Source organism: Staurois parvus, unplaced genomic scaffold, assembly GCF_062004578.1.
Source record: "Staurois parvus isolate SC_StPar_1 unplaced genomic scaffold, SC_StPar_1.0 ptg000011l, whole genome shotgun sequence".
In the NCBI taxonomy this organism is placed as follows: domain Eukaryota; kingdom Metazoa; phylum Chordata; class Amphibia; order Anura; family Ranidae; genus Staurois; species Staurois parvus.
This window is the reverse complement of record NW_028317807.1, coordinates 29,525,016-29,547,834: the sequence shown is the minus strand read 5'-3', so window position 1 is coordinate 29,547,834 and position 22,819 is coordinate 29,525,016. Positions and strand designations below refer to the sequence as shown.

Here is a 22,819-nt window from a genome sequence, read left to right as displayed (position 1 = left end):
ATCTCCCCTTTCCCGTCTTTCCTCCAGACTATACATATTAAGTTCCTGATGTCTTTCCTGATCATCAAACATGTATTCTTCAACCATTGTGAACACAAATATACATAATAAAATATCACAATCAAATAAATAAGACAATATCAATACTGACGCAATGTACTAGTGGCCAAACATTCACTTTGAGTCATTTTAATGTTACTGCCACAAAGTTACGACCCTTCTTACTAAACAGGTGATGTTATTGGTATACAAAGCTTTTGAAACTGTAGGTATTGGATAGCAAATCATCCAGTATTCTAGAGCAAACTTTACTTTGTACGAATAAACTACAAACTATATGGTGGTAGTACAGGAAAAAAATAGGAAGCTTAGGAAAATAACAGTATGAAATGTACAGGAAAATAACAGATATTATGAACCACATAATATTCTGTATGGTCTGGTATAATCAGTGGACATCTTTTGAGCCATATTTTTGAACCTTCAGTTTTTCTTTCGTGCAGTTTGTGTTTTCCCTGCTAACACATACCTAAACTCTATTGGAATTGATGGGCAGCTATTCTTACCTCAGCTCATTCTACCTACTGAGTGAAAAATAAGACTGCATGATTAATATACCCTGTGCTATTGTAGATTTCAATTATAGTACATTTTTTCTCTTATTTTTTCAGAAGCCAGGGGATATTGGGTAAAAAATAACAGTGTTTAAAAATAAGTTTAGAGATTTTCAGTGAAGGGTAAAAAGAGAGACATCACTGCAGCTTTTCTACACTTTTCTAAACTTCTCTTCTACTTGGAATCACAGTAAGCGTTTTACTTTATAAACTTTTTCTGTTGTATATAAAATGGGAAGATAGCTGGACTCAGACAATACCTATATGATACGGGCCACAACCTAGAACCATCATTCCGTGGTCATCAAACTTTATATCATGCTCCTGGAAGAGAAATGAGAAGATGTATTAACCATTGTGAAGAGAAATGGATCATAAAAATCATTACTGGATGGTGCTCAGTATATTTCTTAGTGTCATCAAAACTTATGATTCCATTACGTTTGTAAATCTTCAGCCCAAAAGTATAATGGCTACCCTTCAGTGTGACATTTTCCCTTGAGCAAAACATGAGGAATGGTTTCAGGTACTGAAAGTGTTTTGAGGATTAAAGGCAATCTTCCAGAATAAAATGACATCCAGAACTTCCCATGCATATTCTACCACATCTATCGCACTCAACCAAGAGGTTTCGGGTGATTTACCAAGGTGAAGTGATGAGATCTTGGGTTTGCTTTAAAGTTAAACATCCGGTCATGTGCAGGAAATGTTCCTATTTGTTTAAATTTCCCTGCTCATAAATTGAATAATTGGAGTGAACAAATGTTCATCAAATTGATTTTGTTGTAATAATTTGCCTCTTCTGCACAACAACTGTGAATGTTTTGGATAATATCTAGAATAAGAAATCAAGCAAAGAACCTCTTTCTACTGTATTTACAATTGAACCACCAGTGCTTGCTTTGGCAGCACATATACTAAAATTAAACCACTGAAATAGAAAAAACCCACCATGACCTTTCCTGTTTAAACTTAGGGGTGAAAATATGAAAATAAAAATTAGATTTAAAGCATGACCCATACCATATACCTCATTAAACTTTGCTGTGAGATGGTGCTTGGAGTATATATTAACAAATTTGGGTTCTAAACTCGAAATTGGTTTAAATGTGATGAGGTTCAAAGAAACTGAACAGTCTCAGAACTGTCAATATTACCTACAGAAAATTAAATCTTTAATTTATTGCTATATTTTGTCATCTTACTATTTTATGTAGACTACGTAAAATAAAATACAGGACTGAACACAATTTAATCCATCCTTTTAAAATGACAATATTTTGTTATATACCTTTAAACAGCACTCTTGTAATCCACCCACTCCCACTCCTCCTGTACTGACAATGCCATTACAAGGAGGTCACATTCTCCCAGTCAAAATTTTAATTTCTTTATTATCAAAACTGGAGGAGAGAGAAAACCCCATTGAGGGCAACAACAAAGCCAGTAGATATATGGAGAAATCTCATTGCTTGAGAAGCCCAACAGATTCTAGCTATAACTTAACTACTCACTTAAATGGGTATTTTATTCTTTCAAGCGTTTAGCATAAAACCAGAATTATAGCCACAAAATGTATTCCAGTATATTACCTGTCCATTGTAGGTGAGGTAGAGGTAGTTTGTAATTGCTGGGTACTCAGCAGCCAGAGTATCAATCTGATGAGCAAAAGAAGTACAATTTAGTCAGACAGCTCAATGCCATTCAAGATTCAGCAGTATATATAAGGATGAACTTAGTCCAGAACACTGAAAATAAACAGATCCAATTCAAAGACATTTCTCAAGTAAAAAGTTAACCTTCTATAAAATCATGTGATTTGCATATTTTAGTTCATTAACCTTTGCCATGCTGAAGTGGACTTATTTTTAGGGGAGTTTTTGCCACAGATGCCAATCCAGTTCTATAAATATAAATGGCAGCACCTTCACCAACTACCAGTGGATCGCTTAATAAAAACAAGGTTTTGATGCTTCACTATGATGGGCTGTCTCATTGGTCAGTAGGGGTTTGTGTGAACTGGGAAGAGGTAGCAAGCTCCAACACTACCAAGAAGTTGCAGGGTCATAAAAATAAAGTAGATATGTCCTGTAAAAAAAATATATATATATATATACACACACACACACATTAATTATATGATAGCGCACACGCTTCATCCTTTAATTAAACAAATCTCAATAATTTAATAGCCCAACAAGTTATAGTGAGTTAAAAATGTAACCTTTTACGAGTTTGTGGTTGAGTAGTTTATTTCAAATAAGTTGGAGCTGGTATCAACTGGATCATACAATTCTTACTTACTGATTGGATTCCATGCTTTCTTCTTGTACTTGGACAGGATATTATGTGTTTCAGGAATGAAAGGGTGCCATATTAATTAGCTCACCTTTAGGATTGTATTACCTCATGGTAGATGACAGGATCAAGAGTACAAATGCATCTGCATTACAACTGCGCATACCAAGTAACTTCATTAAAACAGAGGAGCTTGCCATGAATGCAAAATTACTTTGGTAATGATGGGGCACTTAAAATAAAGTATTAGCCCATAAAACAAAGTTAGCACCTCGGGAGATGGCTGCGAGGCTAGTTTTCTACAGCCAGATGCTGCATGTTTAAACCAGGTCAGCTCCTGATGTTTCATGATTACAGGTTTTTATATACTGTTTAATTGCCACTTCAGCGGAACGCCACCGTTTCAATGGGAGCTCTCAAAGAGCAGCGCCGAAATTGCTTTGTGGGTGAAATAAGGAATGATGAAAATGGAAAATGAAATTGCTTGACAATGTGCAGGTTAATCTGTAAGATGATTTAAAAGAAAATGCAATCCTTTTATGGATATTTAATATCATCAAAGCCAATCAGAAAGCATGGTATGTACATCTGACCATCAATTTCATTGGCTCAGTCAAATGCCGATCTAGTGAGAGAAGTCTTGTGAATTAGGACAGTATGATTTTGTTATGCAAGAGACCAACATAAGTGACTTATTTTAGCCTTATGCTATCTATATGTTGGCAATGTGTATATGCAATTTTTGCAAGTAATGTGACAGGTTGAAAAGCTTTGTGTGGTTTAATGGAATATTATCTTTTCAAAGTTTTAAGATGTGTAGAATATGAATGTAAATAAACTTGTTCATGTGCTCGTGTTCATGTATTAAAAACCTGTATAGTCTGCAGTTATACAGTATATGTACAAGAGGGCATCCAAATTTGCTCACTACATGTACAGACAGTTTCCTGTTTTGCAGTATACTGTACATGTGCTTTACTGCTCACTTTGCCAATGGAAGTCCATAGGATTGATTTACTAAAGGTAAACAGGCTGTTGCAAGGGAAGTTGTACTTTGCAAATAAATATGCCCAGAGCTTAGTAAATGTGATATAGTTCCACTTAGGAAAGATCATCCAAGTATGTACAAGGATAATAAAAACAACATTTTTGCTTGCACATTATTGGATGATGGAAGTCAGCAAAGCTTGACCTCATTCACAAAGCTCCGGGGAACATTCTTTTGCAAACTGAACAGTCTATTTGCCTTTAGTAAATCAACACTTCTGAACCATTGACTCATCACAACAGTGAACTCCTTATGTGGCTGATATTTTATCAACAGGTAGAGTAGTTAAGCCAATTTCATAATTGCACAAATATTAACATAGTTAATTTGGTTGCTAAAAGACATGTATCCATTCACTGCAGCTACAAAAAAAAATAAACTGACAGTTTAACTGGAAGAAGGCAAATACCCCTAAAAAAGCAAGTCCCATTTTGATCAAACAAGAAAAAATGCTTTCATAACCATTGAAGGCAAATGGATAACTTACTGGATCGACATTCTACTATATTATTTCTTTTACATTTTATTAGCTGTTAGCTCGCAAGTAAAAACACATCCAGCCCTTTGCCAGAATAACAAAAAGGATGTAGTATCAGAAAAGGAATAAAGGGGAGAATATACTAATGGGGACACCTATTCATTTGGCAACTGCTTAAATTGGGTTTCTCTTATGTTGGAGAGATTTCCTCCAACTTCCTGTTGTGTCTACAGGACAGGAAGCGATAGGAAAAAAATCTGAATGGGAAACTGAAGACAAAAAAGGCTTGCTTTAACCTACTCTATCCAAAACAAGAAAACAATGTTGGCGTTAGATTTACTCTAAATTAGTAAATAAGTTAACAATTGATGCATAGAAGGACATTTACTAAAATTGGTGCACACAGAATCTGGTGCAGCTGTGCGTAGTAACCAATCAACTTCCAGGTTTTATTGTCAAATCTTAATTGAACAAGCCAAAATTAGAAGCTGATTGGTTACTATTTTTATTTTTATTACTATGAACAGCTGCAACAGAGTGTGTTTGCACCAGTTTTAGTAAATCTCCCTAATACCAGTCTTCCACCACCGCTTCAAACTTCAGACATTAGAAAAAAGTACAGTTGGTTACAGACAGAATAGAGAAGTCACAATAGATCATGGTCAATGGAATTTTTGAAGAATAGAAAATATTGGTTATTTTTCAGTACTAACAAAAGATCTGTTATGCTCAACTTAAAATGTGTTTATTTTTTTCTTTTGTGGTATGTTATCTAAATGTCTTTCTTGGCCATGTAAAATTAAGGATAAGGGTCAGACATGCAATTTTGACAAAGCATCTGACAATTTAGATTACAGAATAGTATCCCTGAACCCAATAGATGCTCCATCCGAAAAGATCACAGTAGTTATTTCCAATAGTTTACACAGCACATATGACAGGTCATTCACATATCCAATGCTATACAATGCAAAACAAATATAGAAGAAAGAAATCTCAATGGTTTCCAGTTAAAATGGCACTGCATTACAAGTAGTCACCTGATGCAAGCTTCATTTTAAAACATGGATATAAAGCCAAAGAGTAACTTGGAAGTATGTCGTGTTCTTTCCCAGCTAAGTGATACTGTCTTAGCTATGTGCATATACCAACTTTCAGAAAATCTGTATTTGCATAATATTTTTAGTATGATTCAGTAGCACACGAGGAAATGGTTAAACCTGTCAGGTAGGAGGTGAAACCTCTGGTGTCTGCTGTACAGCATACATGTTACATTGTAGGCTGAAAAAACTACAGGTCTTATTTGAGGGCCCATTCACACTGCTTTGGTGCTTTAACTTGTTTTGGTGTGGTAAGTAATTTTTTACGTTTCGTATCCTGATGCAATTTATTGCAATTCTTTCCTAATGACAGTCAAACTCACCTTGCCAATGCACCTCTGTTACAGTTCATCAAAATGCACAGTAGTGCACTACCATACCTGTGCTGTGCTGCATTACAAAAAATTGTCAGTGTTCACTTATTGTCTCTTGTAGTATGTTGGCATCCCATTCATTTCAACAGGCTGCTTAGGTGCAATGCATGATAACACACGACATAATGCATGTTAACACATGTGCAATAATGCAAAACTGCACATCTGCTAAATATGAATGGGTCCTGATTATATCAGTGTCAAATCTGGATTTTTCTTAATAGATTTTTACATTTGCCCCATAGCTAATGTGAGGACTATGCCAACCAAAAGCGGACTACCATTGTTCAGTACATGCCAGTCTTACATTCCCCTAGCAATTTATCTGTGGACTAACTGCTGGGGATCTTAGCACCAACCACATGCTGTTGAAAACATTGTTTGTATATAAGGCAGATGTGTGCCTTTTACTAATTTGTTTGTTTATTCTAAGCAGAATTGAGTGGTTGACACTCTTTGAAGTTACCCTGTCAGCTTAAAAAAATATCTACCTGTTCTCACGCAGGGAACGTTAGTATAGAAATTTTTTATAAGCTGACAGGGACACTTTAAATCACACCTGCTTTGTAAACACAGGCTTCAGTTGGTACAAGAGCACTGTGTACAACAAGGTTTTACAGAGCATTTTGTTAACATTCAAGTAGCCTTGCTGAAGCCTTTAAAGCACTGTTCAGCTCTGGTTCAGTGATGGTAAACACAGATCATAATGGGAGAGCTGGCTGTCATTTTAAACAAGCTGTTAGGAGGCTTCAGCAGGTTATCAAAAAGTTTCAGGTTGTGCTGAAGTTTCCTTAAAGCCTGCTAAAGCCTTGCTGCCTATATCTATGGATTTACTGATCCATTTTGATATGCAGCTTTCACTGAAGGTAACCTATGCTTATGTGTTTTTCTTCACATGTTGAGAATTGCCCTGATTTGTCACAAATTAACCTTTTGCCGCCCGGCCAATGGCCGTTTGGCGGCCGGCAAAATCCCTCAGCGTTCCGGGTGGACGCCATATGGTGTCCTCCCGGGCATCCGCGATCTGTCACCGACCGTGTACCTTGGACACGGCCGATGACAGATCTGAGTACCGGCCCCGTTGCCGGTACCATGTGACCTGCTGTGACCAATCACAGCAGGTCACATGACAGTTGTTTACAATGGTTGGCTTCATTCATGCCATCCATTGTATACTAGTGTGTCTAGCTGTGATTGCTCACAGCGATCACATGCACAAGCTGGGCCAATCACAGCCTAACTGTGTCATGTGATTAGTCGTGGCCAAATCACAGCTAAGCACAAAAAAAAAAAAAAAAAAAACCCTGAATGAATCGATGTTACTCAGGTAAATGCTTGCTTATAGCAAAGTAATTCATTGCTATAAGAAAATTGTGTGAAAATAAAAAAAATACTGATCACTTCCCCAAAGTAGTACAATGTTACTATGGTAACATTGTACTACTTTGGTCATAGTGAAATATGAAAAAAAAATCTTAAAAAAAAGAAAAAAAATGTAATAAAAAATTTAAAAAAATTAAAATTATATATTTTTTTTTTCATACTGTCACCAGTCAGTGTCCCTGATCACCGCCATGCCAGTTATATGATGACGCTGTACTGCACTGATGACAGTATGTAAAAAAAAATAGTGAAAATAATTTTTTTAATTTTTTAATTTTCCAAAAAATTATGACAAAAAAATACAACTTCAAAAAACTCGCCATGCCTCTTATGAAGTACGTCCGACTGTCTACTCTGCAAAAAGGGGTCATTTGGGGGATATCTGTACTGTTCTGATATTCTTGGACCTCAAGAAATTAGATTGGCTGTCAGTACTTCAGGATTGATCAATGTTCAGATATATCCCATAGTTTGTGAACTCTATAACTTTCCTACAAACTAAATAATACATCCTAATTTGGGTTATTTTCACCAAAGACATGCAGCAGAATACATCTTGGCCTAAATTTATGAAGAACAATTATTAATTTGCAAACTTTTATAACAGAAACAAAGAAAAACGTGGGTTTTTTTTTTTTAATTTTCGGACTTTTTTGTTAATTTAGCAAAAAATAAAAATCCCAGTGGTGATTAAATACCACCAAAAGAAAGCTCTAGCTGTGTGAAGAAAATTATACAATTTTAGTTTGGGTACAATGTTGTATGACCGCGCAATTGTCATTCAAAGTGTGAGAGCACTGAAACCTGAAAAATGGCCTGGGCAGCAAGGGGGTAAAAGTGCCCGGTATTTAAATGGTTAATAGTATTCTTCCAAAATATACAAACATTATTTAAAAAATAATTGGGGCTTTACCTTTATTCCCTCCACTACATACACGTTATAGCCAAAGTTATGTGAACACCTGATCATCACACCATTATGAATTTTTCGGGATATCCCATTTCAAAGCCATGGGGGGATTTACTAAAACTGGTGCATGCATGTAGCATTGCCCCCTTAGCAGTTGCTAGAGATTTGGGTCCCCCTATAGTCCTGCACAGCCAGGCAACACGCATTATTCACAGACTTGCATCCAGGAGACAGTAACCAGTCCTTGAGCTTGTTTTTTGGGATTTTATTAAGGGGTAAATAACTTGGATGGGGTAAGGGGTATATGGGATACCCAAGGGAACTGCAATTGAGGACAACTTCCTGGAACTATGTATAAGTCTTTACACAGCAAAATTCTTGGAGAGCTCTCCAGCCTCTCCTGGTGTACCACCCCAGATAAACCTCCTTTATCCAGCTGTCTGAAGGAATCCCTGGGCAAGGGGATCCAGTGCTTGCCACATTAAGGTGAACAGTCCCAGAGAAGGAGTTCTTCTTCCCCCTTAACTAGCCCAGGGGATGTAGTTTTACTCACTCAGTCTTGTTCCTATGAGCTGGTGGGTTGGTAGCTGCTTTCAGGTCTTCTGCTGGGCTGGCTCCTTCCCTGCTGCACAGCAGATGCTTTCTACCTCTCCAGCACCACCACCTGGTGCTGAGCACCTTCCCAACTGGGCCCCTTCCCAGACACCTGTACCTCAGCCTTTTCATTCCATCTTCCACCCAAACTCTGCGGCTGCTGAGCAAACTCTGTCACACCATGCCAAGCCTCCTGCCTGGGGATTGGCCAGGATCACCTAAGTGTGCAGACCTGCCCCCCTCACCCCTGCCCACTGCTTCTAGAATCTTCTCCAAGATTCTAGAGCAAGGGGAGGTATCAGGGAACTGACCTGCAGAGCCTGAGCGCTGACCTGAATTTAAACCTGCTAACTATTATACCCAGGCTGCTACTCAGCCCTCCTGACTAAAAATTGAACTCTATCTCCCCCTAGCTATCTAGAGGGGCGCTCCACACAGAATATGGTGCAGCTGTTCATAGTAACCAATAAGCTTCTAGGTTTTATTTTCAAAGCATAATTGAACAAGCTGAAGTTAGAATCTGATTAGTCACTATGCACTGCTGCACCATATTTGGTAAGTCTACCCCCATGAGTATAAATATTGGGATGTATGCCTCTTCCTTGTTTCTATAGCAGCCTTCACTCCTTTGAGGAAGGCTTTCCACAATATTTTGGAATGGGTCTGTGGGAATTGGTCCCCATTCATCCCAAAAAGATTTGTGAGGTCAGGTGTTTATATTAAACTAGACAACCTGCTTTGCAATCAGTGCTCCAATTTGCAATACATTCATCCAACGTACGCTCCTCCACACTAAGTTTGTCTTTATGGGCCTATGTTTGTGCCCAAGTACACAGCTATGTTGAAACAAAAAATAGCCTTTCCTAATGTGTTGCTACATGGTTGAGTGTACAATTTTCTATAATTGTAGAGTGTCCATATGCATTGTGCCATAAAGTGTAGGTGTGATGGTCAAGTGGCCAGGTGTTATACTATATATACTTTATTTGTTATCAGATTACAGGTGCACTAGACCCTCTATAGCAGTGATCACTAAATGGCGTACCATGGTCTGGAACCGGACTGAGGGACAGTCCCATCCTGACTGCAGCCACACCACCGCCGGGTGCCCTCCCTCGAACCTCCGCCCAGCCATCCCCACAGCAGGCAGGGTGTGAGGAGTTGGAGATCGGGACCGAGGGGCGGGAGCTGCCCAAGTCACCATGTCAACAAGTGGGCGACCGACCGGCCCACCAACATGAACAGTCTCCTGCCCCCACCTCAAGCCGCAGAGAGCGGAAGTCCCCACACACCAACAAGCCGGGTAATCACCAGCTCCCACCCCGAGTCCAGACCCACAGCCCCCCATACCCCGCCCACCACAAGGATGACACCAGCAGCCAAGCGGGTGGTCCGGAAGAGGACACCCAGCAGCAGCAATGGCACGGGCGTGGTCTGGATAGGACCACCCCTCAGTGGGTGGGGTGTGAGGAGCTGCAGATCGGGACCAAGGGGCAGGAGCTGGTGACCACCCAGCTAGTCAACATGCAAAGACCTCCGTTCTCTGTAGCTCGAGACAAAAAGCGGGAGCCCCCCCACACCAGCAAGCCAGTTAATCGCCCACCTGCCAACACAACAACCTGGCAGCTCCCACCCCCCACACCTAGCCCACCATTAGGATGAAACCGGTGGTGGGCCAGAGGCCCAGGAGAGGACACCCAAGAAGGATTAGTGTCTCTGCCCTGCCTAAGGTACCAGGGGAAGGCTTGCATTAAAAGGGGCTCTGTGTTGTGGTAAAGGGTTCTGTGTTGTTAGGGGCACTGTGTTGTGTTAGGTGTGCTGTGTGTTTTAGGGGTGCTATGCTATGTTAGAGGTGCTGTGTTGTGTTAGGGGTGCTGTGTGTTTTAAGGGTGCTGTGTTATGATAGGGGCGCTGTGTTGTGTTAGGGGTGCTGTGTTATGTTAGGGGCACTGTGTTGTGTTAGGGGAGCTGTGCTGTGTTAGGGGCACTGTGTTGTGTTAGGGGTGCTGTGTTATGTTAGGGGCGTTGTGTTAAAGGGCGCTGTGTTGTTAGGGGTGCTGTGTGTTTTACGGGCACTGTGTTGTGTTAGGGGTGCTTTGTTATGTTAGGGGCACTGTGTTGTGTTGAAGGGCGCTGTGTTGTTAGGGGTTCTGTGTGTTTTAGGGGTGCTGTGTTGTTAGGGGCGCTGTGTTGTGTTAAGGGGTGCTGTGTTGTTAGGGGCGCTGTGTTGTGTTAAGGGGTGCTGTGTTATGTTAAGGGGTGCTGTGTTGTGTTAGGAGATGCTGTGTTGTGTTAAGGAAAGCTGTGATGTAGAGGGGCAGTGATGTGAAGAGGAAAAGAGGACACTGTGGGACTTTAAAGAGAGGACTACAGTGTGAAAGGTCTGCTAAAGATCACAATGTACCAGGGGACTGTGATGTGTTATATCGCTAATGAGATTTGGACCTCTGCTGGAAGGAAATTTTGCTGACCGAACCTCCATAAATTTTACTTCAAGACCCCTGCTCTAGACCATAGTAAATAGCGAGTTGTATACATGTAATATAGCAGTTTGAGAGCCACGCACAACTGTGTAGTTTCACTCTGTCACGTTCCTAAAACTAAAATTAATTGACAGGAAGACGTTTTAGATGTGATACAGCTCTATTGACAAGTTCAGGGAGATTAAAAATATGCATAAGAAATCTTTATATGTTTCCACGTCTGACAATCACTTTGAGTGTTTCCAAGTCTGACAATCAGAACTTCAAAGTATGACCATGGTGTCATGGCTCTTGTGTTATGCTGAAATGTTCTTCTTTGCATTTTAATTTAGCCTCTGAGATCATTTAAATTCTGAGCCATGTCCAATTTTTCCTATTCAATTCTAGAGTGTAAATATTGTGTTAATGTAATCTGTCTTCACAGGGTTGTAAAGGTAAACCATTTGTTATTGCTTTTTAGTAATGTCCCGAATGTCCTCCATAGCAAACAACCTTTGTTCCTGTCACAAAACTAACCATGCGTTTTTTCAGGTTTTTTTGTTTTTTTTGTTTTTTTAACATTTAACGCAAATTTCTTTATCTGTCATGGTGTCTGAAATGTGAACTATGTTGTCCTTAACAGCCAATTTAATTATGTTTTGATCATGTAAGTCAAAACCTACAGGTTGTTATTGGGCAAAGCTTGCAGTGCTTATTTCAGACACTTTTATACATCAGTATGGGGACACGGGTCTCCAGGCACATGGTTCAGACAGAGGAACTGTTACCACCTGCAGGTTGGCCACCCTCCTTCTCCCGACCACCATCAGACCCCTGACCGAGGTAGCAATTACTGCCTTTTCCCCAGAAGTGATAAGCTAAACATGGGTTCGGAAAACATTAGTAAAGTTCTGGTGCCAAATCTGAACTCCACTGAAGTCATTAGGAGTCAAATGTTAAAAAACAGTAATGGCCATTTTCTAGGCTAATAGGCAAGGTGTTGTCAGACAAATGACCAGGAAAGAACTACAACAAGCATGCAGAGCACAACTCCCCCCCCCCCCCCCCACACACACACACATACACACACACACCTGAACCATACCAGGCCACATACCCTGAACATGAGGGGTTATCTTCCCATGGGAAACCCTCTGGCAAAGCACCTTGTCCCCATGTTTATGAAGACAAAGTCTTCTTCCTCACAATCTTGGTTCTCTTTATGACAAGCTCATTGAAATCTGGAAGCCACCTTTAACAATAAGAGGACACCCAGATACAGGATGACCCCATTGGAATGAGTAAGGGGTACTCCTACTCATTCAAAAAAAATAAAGCAAATTATAAATAAACACACAGAAAGTTTTTGACAAAAAATAAAAATGCCCACAATGTACATCCAATGGCACTCACATTGTTCAGCGATACAGATTCACATCAATCACAATGCTCAACATCCATCTACCAAATGAGGAACAAATGCTGACTGCCAACACACTTCAGGTTCCATTGCTTTACCCTCACTGAATGAGAGGTTATGCAAATGACAAGCAATATAAGCAATATATGGTCAATGACATCACCTGGGAGATCCACTAGACCTGCCATTTGACAGCAGTGAAGAAAGCAGAGCACTAAATTAAAACGTCAAACAACTAGGAGGACATCTAGAGGCACCAACAGAACCTACACTCTACCACACATAGCAGAACTGTATCAGGGTCCTACACATCTATTCCTGACTCAATAGCTAGTACTTTAATGATTTATGTAGGTGCCTCAGTATTACAACTTTACAGCATACAATTAATCTCTATATAGTTAACACTTCTGTAATAACATGTAAAGACATCCGTTAGCATGTTTTAAAATGCAAGCAGTAGAATGTAGAATTATGTATTTGTAGATATATGTTCAATTTGGTGCAATATAAACCCTATTACACTTACACACACATAATATTTACATTCTTTCTATATGTAAGTCAATAGGCTACTTAAACACACATTTTCATTTGCCTTCATTCAAAAGCATTTTTATTAATAGGGCTTACCTAGCAAAATGTTATCTCTCACACACAAACAATAAATCAGTACTGTCACTCTATGATTGAAATGTGTATAGCTTTAAAAGGATAGAACTAGTTCTGAGCTAGAAAACCAGACAGCAATAATACATGGGTCTTAGAGTGTGTAATTAAAAAAAACAATAACACAATGTAAATACACATATTTTCACAGGTTTAAAAAAAGTGAATTTATTATTTTTTTAAACAAGGGCCTGCAAAGCATTGCAGTACTGATCAGTGGATCATGAGTCTAATGTCAGGCTCCTGCAAACACAGTTCTCTGTCCATATAGCCATATGGGTTTTCAGTTACTGACCTGCAGGAGGTGTGAATGGACTTAGAGTGCTCTGATCAGTACTCTCGTACTCCATAGAGAACTACAAGTCCATCTGCTGATGGGCTCTCTGTGAATTAATAATGCAGCTAGCAGCAGCTGCAGGGGAAAGGAACCACTGTAGGCAGTTGGGTTGGGTGGAGGAAGGAGGGGGCGTTCAAGGGGTGAGGGTTGGGGTGCTTAGCAGCATGTTACATGTTACTCTAAATATGGGTGTATCATGATGCTAAAGGTGAAGGTAGTCTTTAACAACATATATATTGCACGTTTGTTTGTTTGTTTTTTTCTGAACAACATTATATAAATGTATGTTCCCCATTACTAATTAGCTTCAGATTGCAACATGTCCTAGTGGTGGGAGTAGGAGATTTGAAAAATCAAAGGTCCTATATCCTAAATCCCAATAATCTATAGTTCCACAAACTGGGTCATGTGGCACTAGGTACAGCAGAACTTTTCACAAAATTCCTAATGCTTAATGTGAGCCATTGTTTCTTATGTGTTACAAAACACTTAACAAATACCGTATCTCTCTTAGCTGCTCTAGCCTGTGGAACTTGCCAGTATGTAATATTAAGTAAAATGTGCTTACCTGTTTGACCCAAGGCTTGACATTCTTGTTCAATCTAAGCTCTCTGGTTTGAGCTTCAGAGAGCCCCAGGCACTTCCCAATATAACGATCAGAAAACCCAATCTGCTTGGCCCTCCGCAGTGTCTCCTCTGGTACAGATTCACTAGAATATAGTCAAAGATCTGTTCAGAAAACATTACAATATACATTCCTATCCTTTATTCATACTTATTATTAACCAGAGGGACAATGATAACTGTGCATACTGAATAAAATGGTATATACCATTTAATAAGAGCTCAAGAACAAAAAGCACACATAGTAACCCATAGAAACCAATCAGAATTTGCTTTATTCGCTAGAATAAAACCAAAATTATTTTGATTGGTTACTATAGAAACTTCCTTTTGCTCTTTCTCTTGCTCCGTATTTTTAATAAGCCTGAACATGTCTTGTTTCTGGTTTATAAAGCATGCCTGCTTTTCAGTCCAGTGCCACATATATCAAGCCTGCTTGATGTTTCCCTAAGATTTCACCCACTTTGAAAATTCCTGCACTCCTTACATGCCGTGTTCAATAATACATGATAAAAGAAGGATGAATAAAATTTCACTTAATGAGTACATTTTCACCTGTCAGAAGGGGAGCCTGGGGAATCGTGGCAGGCACTGGACGTGCGCAAGATGCATTCCAATCACCCAGGCACCAGCTAATGTCCCTCATGCCACCTTGTCCTTCTTATCACTTGTATTAGTGACAGGGTTGATCATCCAAGAGGCCATAGTATAAAGCATGTCTTTCAGCACTGAACTGAGACTTTTTCAGCTTTAAACAAATATCAGTGAGGACATTTTCATGCCCAGCCTTAAATACTCAGCAACTTATCAATTATACATCTAATGCAGAAACATTTCCCTACAGCGAGCTTAGAGATTACAGGACTTCCATGCACTAGTGGGTTGAGTTTAGACTACTCAATTATAACTCAATTACAGCATGTGAAATTTCCATCAGTAGTACTGCTCAAGTTCAAAGGTCATAGGTTTTACTTTAAAAGTCTTTAAACAATAAATGTAAATTGATAGAATACACAAATTTCAGTTATTGGATAATTTCATGTACACCTTGATCATCATAATAGGAGCAGTCTGTTTTGACACTTATCTTCATTGGGATCTGGTCTTTGGGCAGGATGGACAACCTTTTTCATTTTGAGAACCTAAACAGGGTCATTTTTTCCATCATAGCTTCTTTTTCATCAGGATGGAAGGTGGAGAGATGAGGAACCAGAGATAGACTTTGGTGGAAAAATATTCTACTTTGTCTTTTCTCTTCAATTTCCTTTCTGCTATGAAATAGTAAACCCAAGATCATCAGGCGCAGCCTTTTCTGAGGATTCATTCACCCACCCATGCCAGCATTTCTGGCTGCTGGCAGCTGCTCCTCAGTAATTGGCACTCCACTCCCAAAAGTTTTGCCAGCACTAATAACTGAAGGGAAGGGGATATTTCTTTCCATGTACTGTGTATTTCTCAAGTTAAAGCAGAACTTTACCCATAACAACTTGATTAAAGATAATAAATGTTTATTAGCAAGGAACATACCATCCCCATTAATAATTATGCTACCAAAATGAGTGTGTGCTGTAAATTGTCTCCAGCATTGCTGCTGTCTCTTCTTGCCAGATACTGCCAGTTTGGTGAAGTCTAGAGCCCTTGAGCAGCAGTAAATATTTAGGTTTTCAGTAGATTTGCCTTTAATGGCTCTGATTTTCTGCACAGTGCAAAAATAGAGAGCAACTGAGCATGTGCAAAGCAAAGTGAGACAGTGTATTAGTGGATTTTAAGTAGTATAGGTACTTATTTGCAATGTGTTACATAGCTATACCTGCAAAAGAAGGCAGTCTGAAGTGATCTAGCAGGACTTAATTTTCTGACTAAAGTTCCACTTTAAGAAAAGCTTCATGAAAAATTCAGCAAAACAAAATATTATTTAGATGGGAATAGGCAAAGCCATCAGAGCAGTTGGAATTAAATCCTGAAAACTAACGCCCAAGAAAATTTGTTGCATAGCAATGGTAAAGCTGTTGCAAGTATCAGAGCAGCACAGTGGCTAAGTGACTAGCACTTCTGCCTGACAGCACTAGAGTCATTGGTTCAAATCCCAATCATGACACTACCTACCTGGAGTTGGTATGTTCTCCTTGTGGGCATGGGTTTCCTCCCACACTGCAAAGACATGCTGGTAGGTTAATTGGCTCCTGTCTAAATTGGCCTTAGTATGTATGAATGTGGGTTAGGGACCTTAGATTGTGAGCTCCTTGAGGGTAAGGGACTGATGTGAATGTACAATATATATATGTGTAAATTTATGGCACTATATAAGTACCTGTAATAATAATAAAATAAAAAGTATTAGTGCTTGTAATATGCTCTGCCCTATTAAGCAGAATTGTTGTGAAGCATAAATGAGTAACCACACTGTCACTAATGCAAAAGGGGACACTACTGTCTGAAAAAATGACCCTTTCACCAATGAACATCAATATATAGAGGGCCCTTTTAACCACTGAACAGCGGTGTAAAGATAATATAATCAGAGTATTGTATTATGGTTGAAGTAGAAGTTGCTGTCCACTAGTTTGTTAAAGAGACCCTGCCACCAATTTACAAAAATTGCAGGCAAAATCACGGGAAAATATGTATTTTAAATACATGCAAAGTTTTTCATTTCCACGGAGATTTTTTATTTATTTGTAATGTGCCTTTGAACATACTAGGGAACTTGAGTCAATTTCCTAGCACTGCCACAGTTACCCCTCCCTCCTGCCATGCTATACCCATCTCCTCTTGTTGAAGTGTATCATTACAGTCTTTGCTGACATTCCTCCATCCTCACCCCCTACATACACTTTTATATGTAGCTGCTGAGGGGAGGCATTAAGGGAAATACCATAGAGTGTTACATGAGCGGCAGCTTTGAGCCTGCTGGAGCTGCTGACATCACTTTCATGATGGCAGCACCCAGGGGCAGTCCCAGGGCTTTTGGATGTGTACACAATGGAGGCTTTTTAATGACATGCCTAAAATATGTTAATGCACAGGTATATACATTTATGGGAAGATTGTTGTGGAAATGAAGAGTTCTGCAAAGGTGACCAAAGTGATAGGGCATATGCTGCTATGGGGCCCTGTGATATCTAATTTCATGAATTTGCTTTCAATTACACTACTGCCATGCTTTATTCTATATATAAAGACAGGTAGCCATTTCTTAGGACACATAAATGCCAGGTACAGACAAGGTGGGAAAGGGGGCATTCATTTCCTGTCTGTTGGCCATCAGTTCAGCTTGTCAGTTTGAAGCAAATTTTTTTAACACTTTGTAAAGTAAGTTAATGCTGTTTTAAAGCATCTTCCTAAAAGTATTTGTGCAGCATGCATATTGTTGCACATTTACCGTACTAAGAGTTTCAAGGTTTTCCTCAGTAGCGTGGATAAATGTGGTTTCTTCTGCTGCACACTTAGTGTTGTGCTAGATCTTACAGGTCTATTAGCAATCTTCTTGAGTACTTAATGTATTTGGCTTCCTTCATAGTCACCTTTGAGTGATGGATGTTGTATTCGCAGAAACATTCAGATGAAATCCCAGCAAAAAATTGACATTAGTGCCAGTCAGTTTTTAAAAAATAGGTTTAGGAGCCAGATGAATTGGCAAACTGCACATCCGGAATATTTACATAAACATTAGACCAATCTTCAAAGTACGGTTCGTCAATTGTGATAGCCTAAATTACTTTGTCTCCAGTCCTACTCTAGCCAATCATCTCCAGAAGGGCTTAATATTAATCCTGGGAATGACCACTTTCCACCTACACTCTGCCATGATCACATAACAGTCAGTATATAATACTAGTAGCTGAGTTTTACCTGCAAGAAATAGGGACACTTTACATGTTTCTTTTAAAGGTTCTCTTCTCTTGTGTAAAGCCTGAAGATGGGATCTAAGGGGCCTAGAAAGCTTGCATCTAATAAGATAATGGGCCTCTGTCCATAAACCATTCATTTCAGCAAAAAAAAATAATACCATAAGCAGGGGCAGACTGACAATTCATGGGGCCCCTGGGCAATAGGGGATCATGGGGCCCCTGTGTTATTGCCCAAACTCAAAAAAGCCTATGAAAAAGGTACCAGGGGCCTCTCATGGGGCCCCCTACTGACCCTGTGCCCTCGGGCAGTGTCCGAGTTTTCAAATGGTCAGTCCGCCCCTGACCATAAGATTATATGTGCAATTGTGCATTTAACTTTTTTAATGTATTCGATTTATCTGCAAAAGTCCTGAGACTGCTGCTGGGCACTACTACCTTAGATATGATGACAGCACCCTCAGCAGACTCACAGCTGTTCCTCAGGGGACACTCTATTGCCCTGGTGCCCAACTTGTGGCCTGGGGACCACATGAGGCCCTTTGATGCTTTCTATGTGGCCTTTAGAGGTCCCTGCAGACACTAATCTGTTTTTCCCTATTGCCCTGTTAAAGTAGCAACCTCATGGAATATGTCTCCAGTCTATAACTGTCTCCTGAAGCATGTCCCCAGTCTCCAACAACCCTTATACAGTCTCTGACCATCTCTTGTATCATAGCTATAGTCTTTGATTATATCCTGTCGTATGTCTGCTCTCTCTGACAAATAATATTCACTGAATTCTGTTCTGTTCTGTTCTGTTCCTTTCCTGTCAGGTATGTAAAATGGTTTGTAAGAAGGTTAAGGGAGAGACAAAGAAGCTGGCCAAAGACAGAGAGACACTCATAGAAGAAAAGAGAGCTATGACACAAGGGGGGAGAGAGCTGTGCTAGGGAACTGACTGGTTAAATCTTGTAGGAAGTTCAAAGGCTCATTGCAAGAGAATAACAAATCATTTATGGAAAGAAAAACACTGCATGTAAGCATGCAGATACCTCATTTTCTTGTGTTTTTACCTGTGTTTTTGATGTTAGTGACATGATCTCCTTAAATTAGCCAGTAAAATGTATCACTTAAACTCCAACTTTTTTCTCTAACTGATTTTTAACACAATACAAGACTATACTTCTGTAAAATAAAGTGTCAGGGCCACAAGGCATTGCTATTTACACAGAAAGGTGCATTTTGCCAGTTGCATAGCTGCCAAAATTTTAAAATGTTGATGCTGAACTAGTTTAACCACTTGACAACCAGGCCATAGCCGAATGACAGCGCGGTTGTCCAGTTCTGGGAGGATATCACATAGTATCCTCCCAGAACGTGCCCCCCGCCCGCCCCCAGCGGCACACACTCAGCGCTGTCTGTGATCACTGTATACTACAGACACAGCTGATCACATGACAAGATAAAAGGCCAATCACAGCGGCCTTTTACCATGTGATCAGCTATGTCCAATTACACAGCTGATGACAAAATAAATACAGTTGTTGGTTATCGGCTGCACTTTCCTCACACTGTCACAGCATGAGGAAGGTTCTGCCGATAACTGGCAAGTGTCGCAGAGGACATCTGCACTGATTGTCAGTGCCCTGATTACCAGTGCGGACCCATAAGTGCCCAGCATGGCGCCCAGCAGTGCCACCCAGCAGTGCCAGCAGTCAGTGCCAGCAGTCAGTGCTGCCTATCAGTGCCCATCAATGCTGCATATCATGCAGCATCATCAGTGCCTCCTCATCAATTTCCACCAGTGCAGCCTCATCAGTGCAGCCTAACAGTGCCCGTCAGTGCTGCCTATCAGTGCTGCCTCATCAGGGCCCATCAGTACCCATCAGTGCTGCCTATCAGTGCCCATTAGTGTTGCCTATCAATGCAGCCTCATCAACACACATCAGTGAAGGAGAAAATTTACCTGTTTGCAAAATTTTATAATAGAAACAAAGAAAAACTTTTTTTTTTTAATTTTTTGCTCTTTTTTCATTTACAGTTCAAAAAAATAAAGCACCCAGTGGCGATTAAATACCACCAAAAGATAACTCTATTTGTGCAAAAAAAATGATAAAAATGTCATATGGGTATAGTGTTCCATGACCGCGCAATTGTTATTCAAAGTGCAACAGCACTGAAAGCTGAAAATTGGCCTGGCCAGGAAGGGGGTAAAAGTGCCAGGTAGGAAAGTAGTTAAAGTGGAACTGCACTGCATCTGAGTACCACAAACCAAAAATGCTGTATAATTAATTTTTAATATTCAAAATAAACTCCTCCATCCATCCATGTCTCCAAGCTTTATTTTTCTGAGAAATCATTTTGAAAAACACCTCCTGGCATTTCTGGCAGTTGCTATCTTGAATAAGGGCAGATGGTTCATGTAGTGGTTACTTCCTGGACTTCATCTGTTCTTAGCTCAAGCATTGGCTGAGCTGAGAACTCTCCCTCCCCTCCTAAAGACTCCTGGGATGTATGACATAATTTGCCTAGCTATGGAAACCAGGAAGTAAATGAAGGAATGCAAAAAAAAAGATTAAAACAAATAAATATGATATACTTTTCTATTTATTTACTAATGTTAGAATAGATTAGAAATAGTCTATGCTGATTAAGAGAGTGACGTTCCGCTTTAAGTAAACTTTTCTCCTGCTATATACACTTTCACATGGCTTACCAAACTAGATACTTTGTTATGGCACATGTTTTATTTCTGTTCTCAAAGATTTAGCAAATATACTCAGAGGTCAATTTATCATTGATTCGATTGTACAATTTGCCCAACATTTACCCATTTTTCCAGACAAGATTTGAATTTTCACATTCACTCTATTTATTGCAGTGATTTTCACCCATTTTAAAGGATGTTCATTCAAGATTTGCACAATATTAAAACATTTTCTATTATACCGTGTTATTGACTTTAGTAGGTTATGTGGCTGCAGAGATAAACAGTTAACATAATTCCAACTGTCAATCGTTAAATATGTTTATTCAGATTCCATTCCAAAATAGGTGGAATCAATAGGTGGAACCAATTCAATCCGCACATCTGAGTGCAGCTGGTTGGATTATGGCAGTGTTTCGGTTCTTTGAGGGTGATGTTCAAAACTGTTCCAATTTAACATTTCTAAAGACTAGATCTGATTTATTCAGTGCTAAAGTGATAATATAGGTATAAGGCAGCAAAAAAAAAAAGAAAGCAAGAATGAAAGGGAAATGTTCCCCCAAAAAAGAAGGTAGCATATGAAGACTGAGCATACAGTAATGCAACAAATATTTTTAAATGTTTCAATGATACAAGTGTGAGTTTGCAAGCTGATTACCGCTTCTCCGTTTGGAATATAATGAGAGTAATACCTACAGTGAAGGCTAAAGTCACTAAACTATAATGCATATGTTATTTACAACGTTTTTTTTAGCCATGGGACTATTCATTTTAGGTAAATCATAGCTGTTATGGCAAACAACGATTGTTACAACCGGATATGACACCAAATTACAGCTCCTAAGCCAGTACTGCTCTTGATGTGTTAGCCTCCATGCTGAATAATAACCCCAGCACTCTAATCATAACTTATTTTTATGGTATGTCATTTTTCAGCATAATAGTTCTCTATGTGGGGCTTTCAGTACCAAAAATGTATAAATGAGAATGGTCCCCTAGGCAGGGGTGGACTGACCATTTGGAAACTCGGGCACTGCCTGAGGGCCTGGGGTCAGTAGGGGGCCCCATGAGATGCCCCTGGTACCTTTTTCATAGGCTTTTTTGAGTTTGGGCAAGGATACAGGGGCCCCATGATCCCCTATTGCCCGGGGGCCCCATGAGTTGTCAGTCCGCCCCTGCCCCTAGGTATTCCTAACTGAAAACTATCCGCAACCCCTACCTGAACACATCAACAAGCTCCTATTTCTTAGCCACCCTCCTAACACAGATTTCATTTTGGATAGAATTCGGGAGGGTTATAACTCTTGTAAGTAGGGTTGCATTGATACTGATACCAGTATCGGTGCTGATACTAAGCATCTGCATGAGCACTTGCACCTGTACCTAAAACTGATAACTTTTTTGTGCAGTGTGGTGTGATTTGAGCTCATACAAAATGAATGGGCTCAAATCGCACTTCAAAGAATCACATGTGATTTTAACAGGAATGCGGTGCAGTTCCTGTCCAAATCACATGATGTTTCCTGCATCGCTCCTGTGTGAACCCAGGCTTGTCATAGCGACTTCATCCTGGGTTCACACAGGAGCGGTCCTGGAAACTGCATGTGGTTCGGACAGGAATCGCACCGCATTCCTGTTCAAATTGCATGCGATTTTTTGCAGTGCGATTTGAGCCCATCCATTTTGTATGGGCTCAAACTGCACCGCATGAAAAATAGGTATTGGTAATTGGTATCAGCAAGTACCTGATAAAAAGCATCAATACTCATACTTTTAAAAATGGTATCAGTGCATCCTTACTTATAGGGTATTTATTTGCCATTTGTCTCCCATTTGAGAGATTTCTCCTCACTTCTTGTCTCATAGTCACAACAGAAACTGAAAGGAAATCCCTCCAAAGTGAGGGAATCCTTTATTGTCACCCATGTCACCAGAACTAGTGTCCTTATTGAAATATTTCTGTTCTGGTGA

The 22,819-nt window shown here is 39.8% G+C and overlaps 1 protein-coding gene across 1 annotated transcript in view; it reads right to left on the bottom strand.

The window, feature by feature from the left end:
* Positions 1 to 22,819, bottom strand: part of CPS1 (carbamoyl-phosphate synthase 1) — a 141,590-nt gene that overhangs the window by 46,600 nt on the left and 72,171 nt on the right. Inside the window, exons 22-24 of the mRNA XM_089672227.1 lie at positions 14,256 to 14,397; positions 2,207 to 2,272; positions 875 to 938 (exon numbers count right to left, since the gene is read on the bottom strand). Coding sequence (XP_089528353.1) covers positions 875 to 938; positions 2,207 to 2,272; positions 14,256 to 14,397 — 272 coding nt within the window. The remainder of the gene's footprint in view (positions 1 to 874; positions 939 to 2,206; positions 2,273 to 14,255; positions 14,398 to 22,819) is intronic.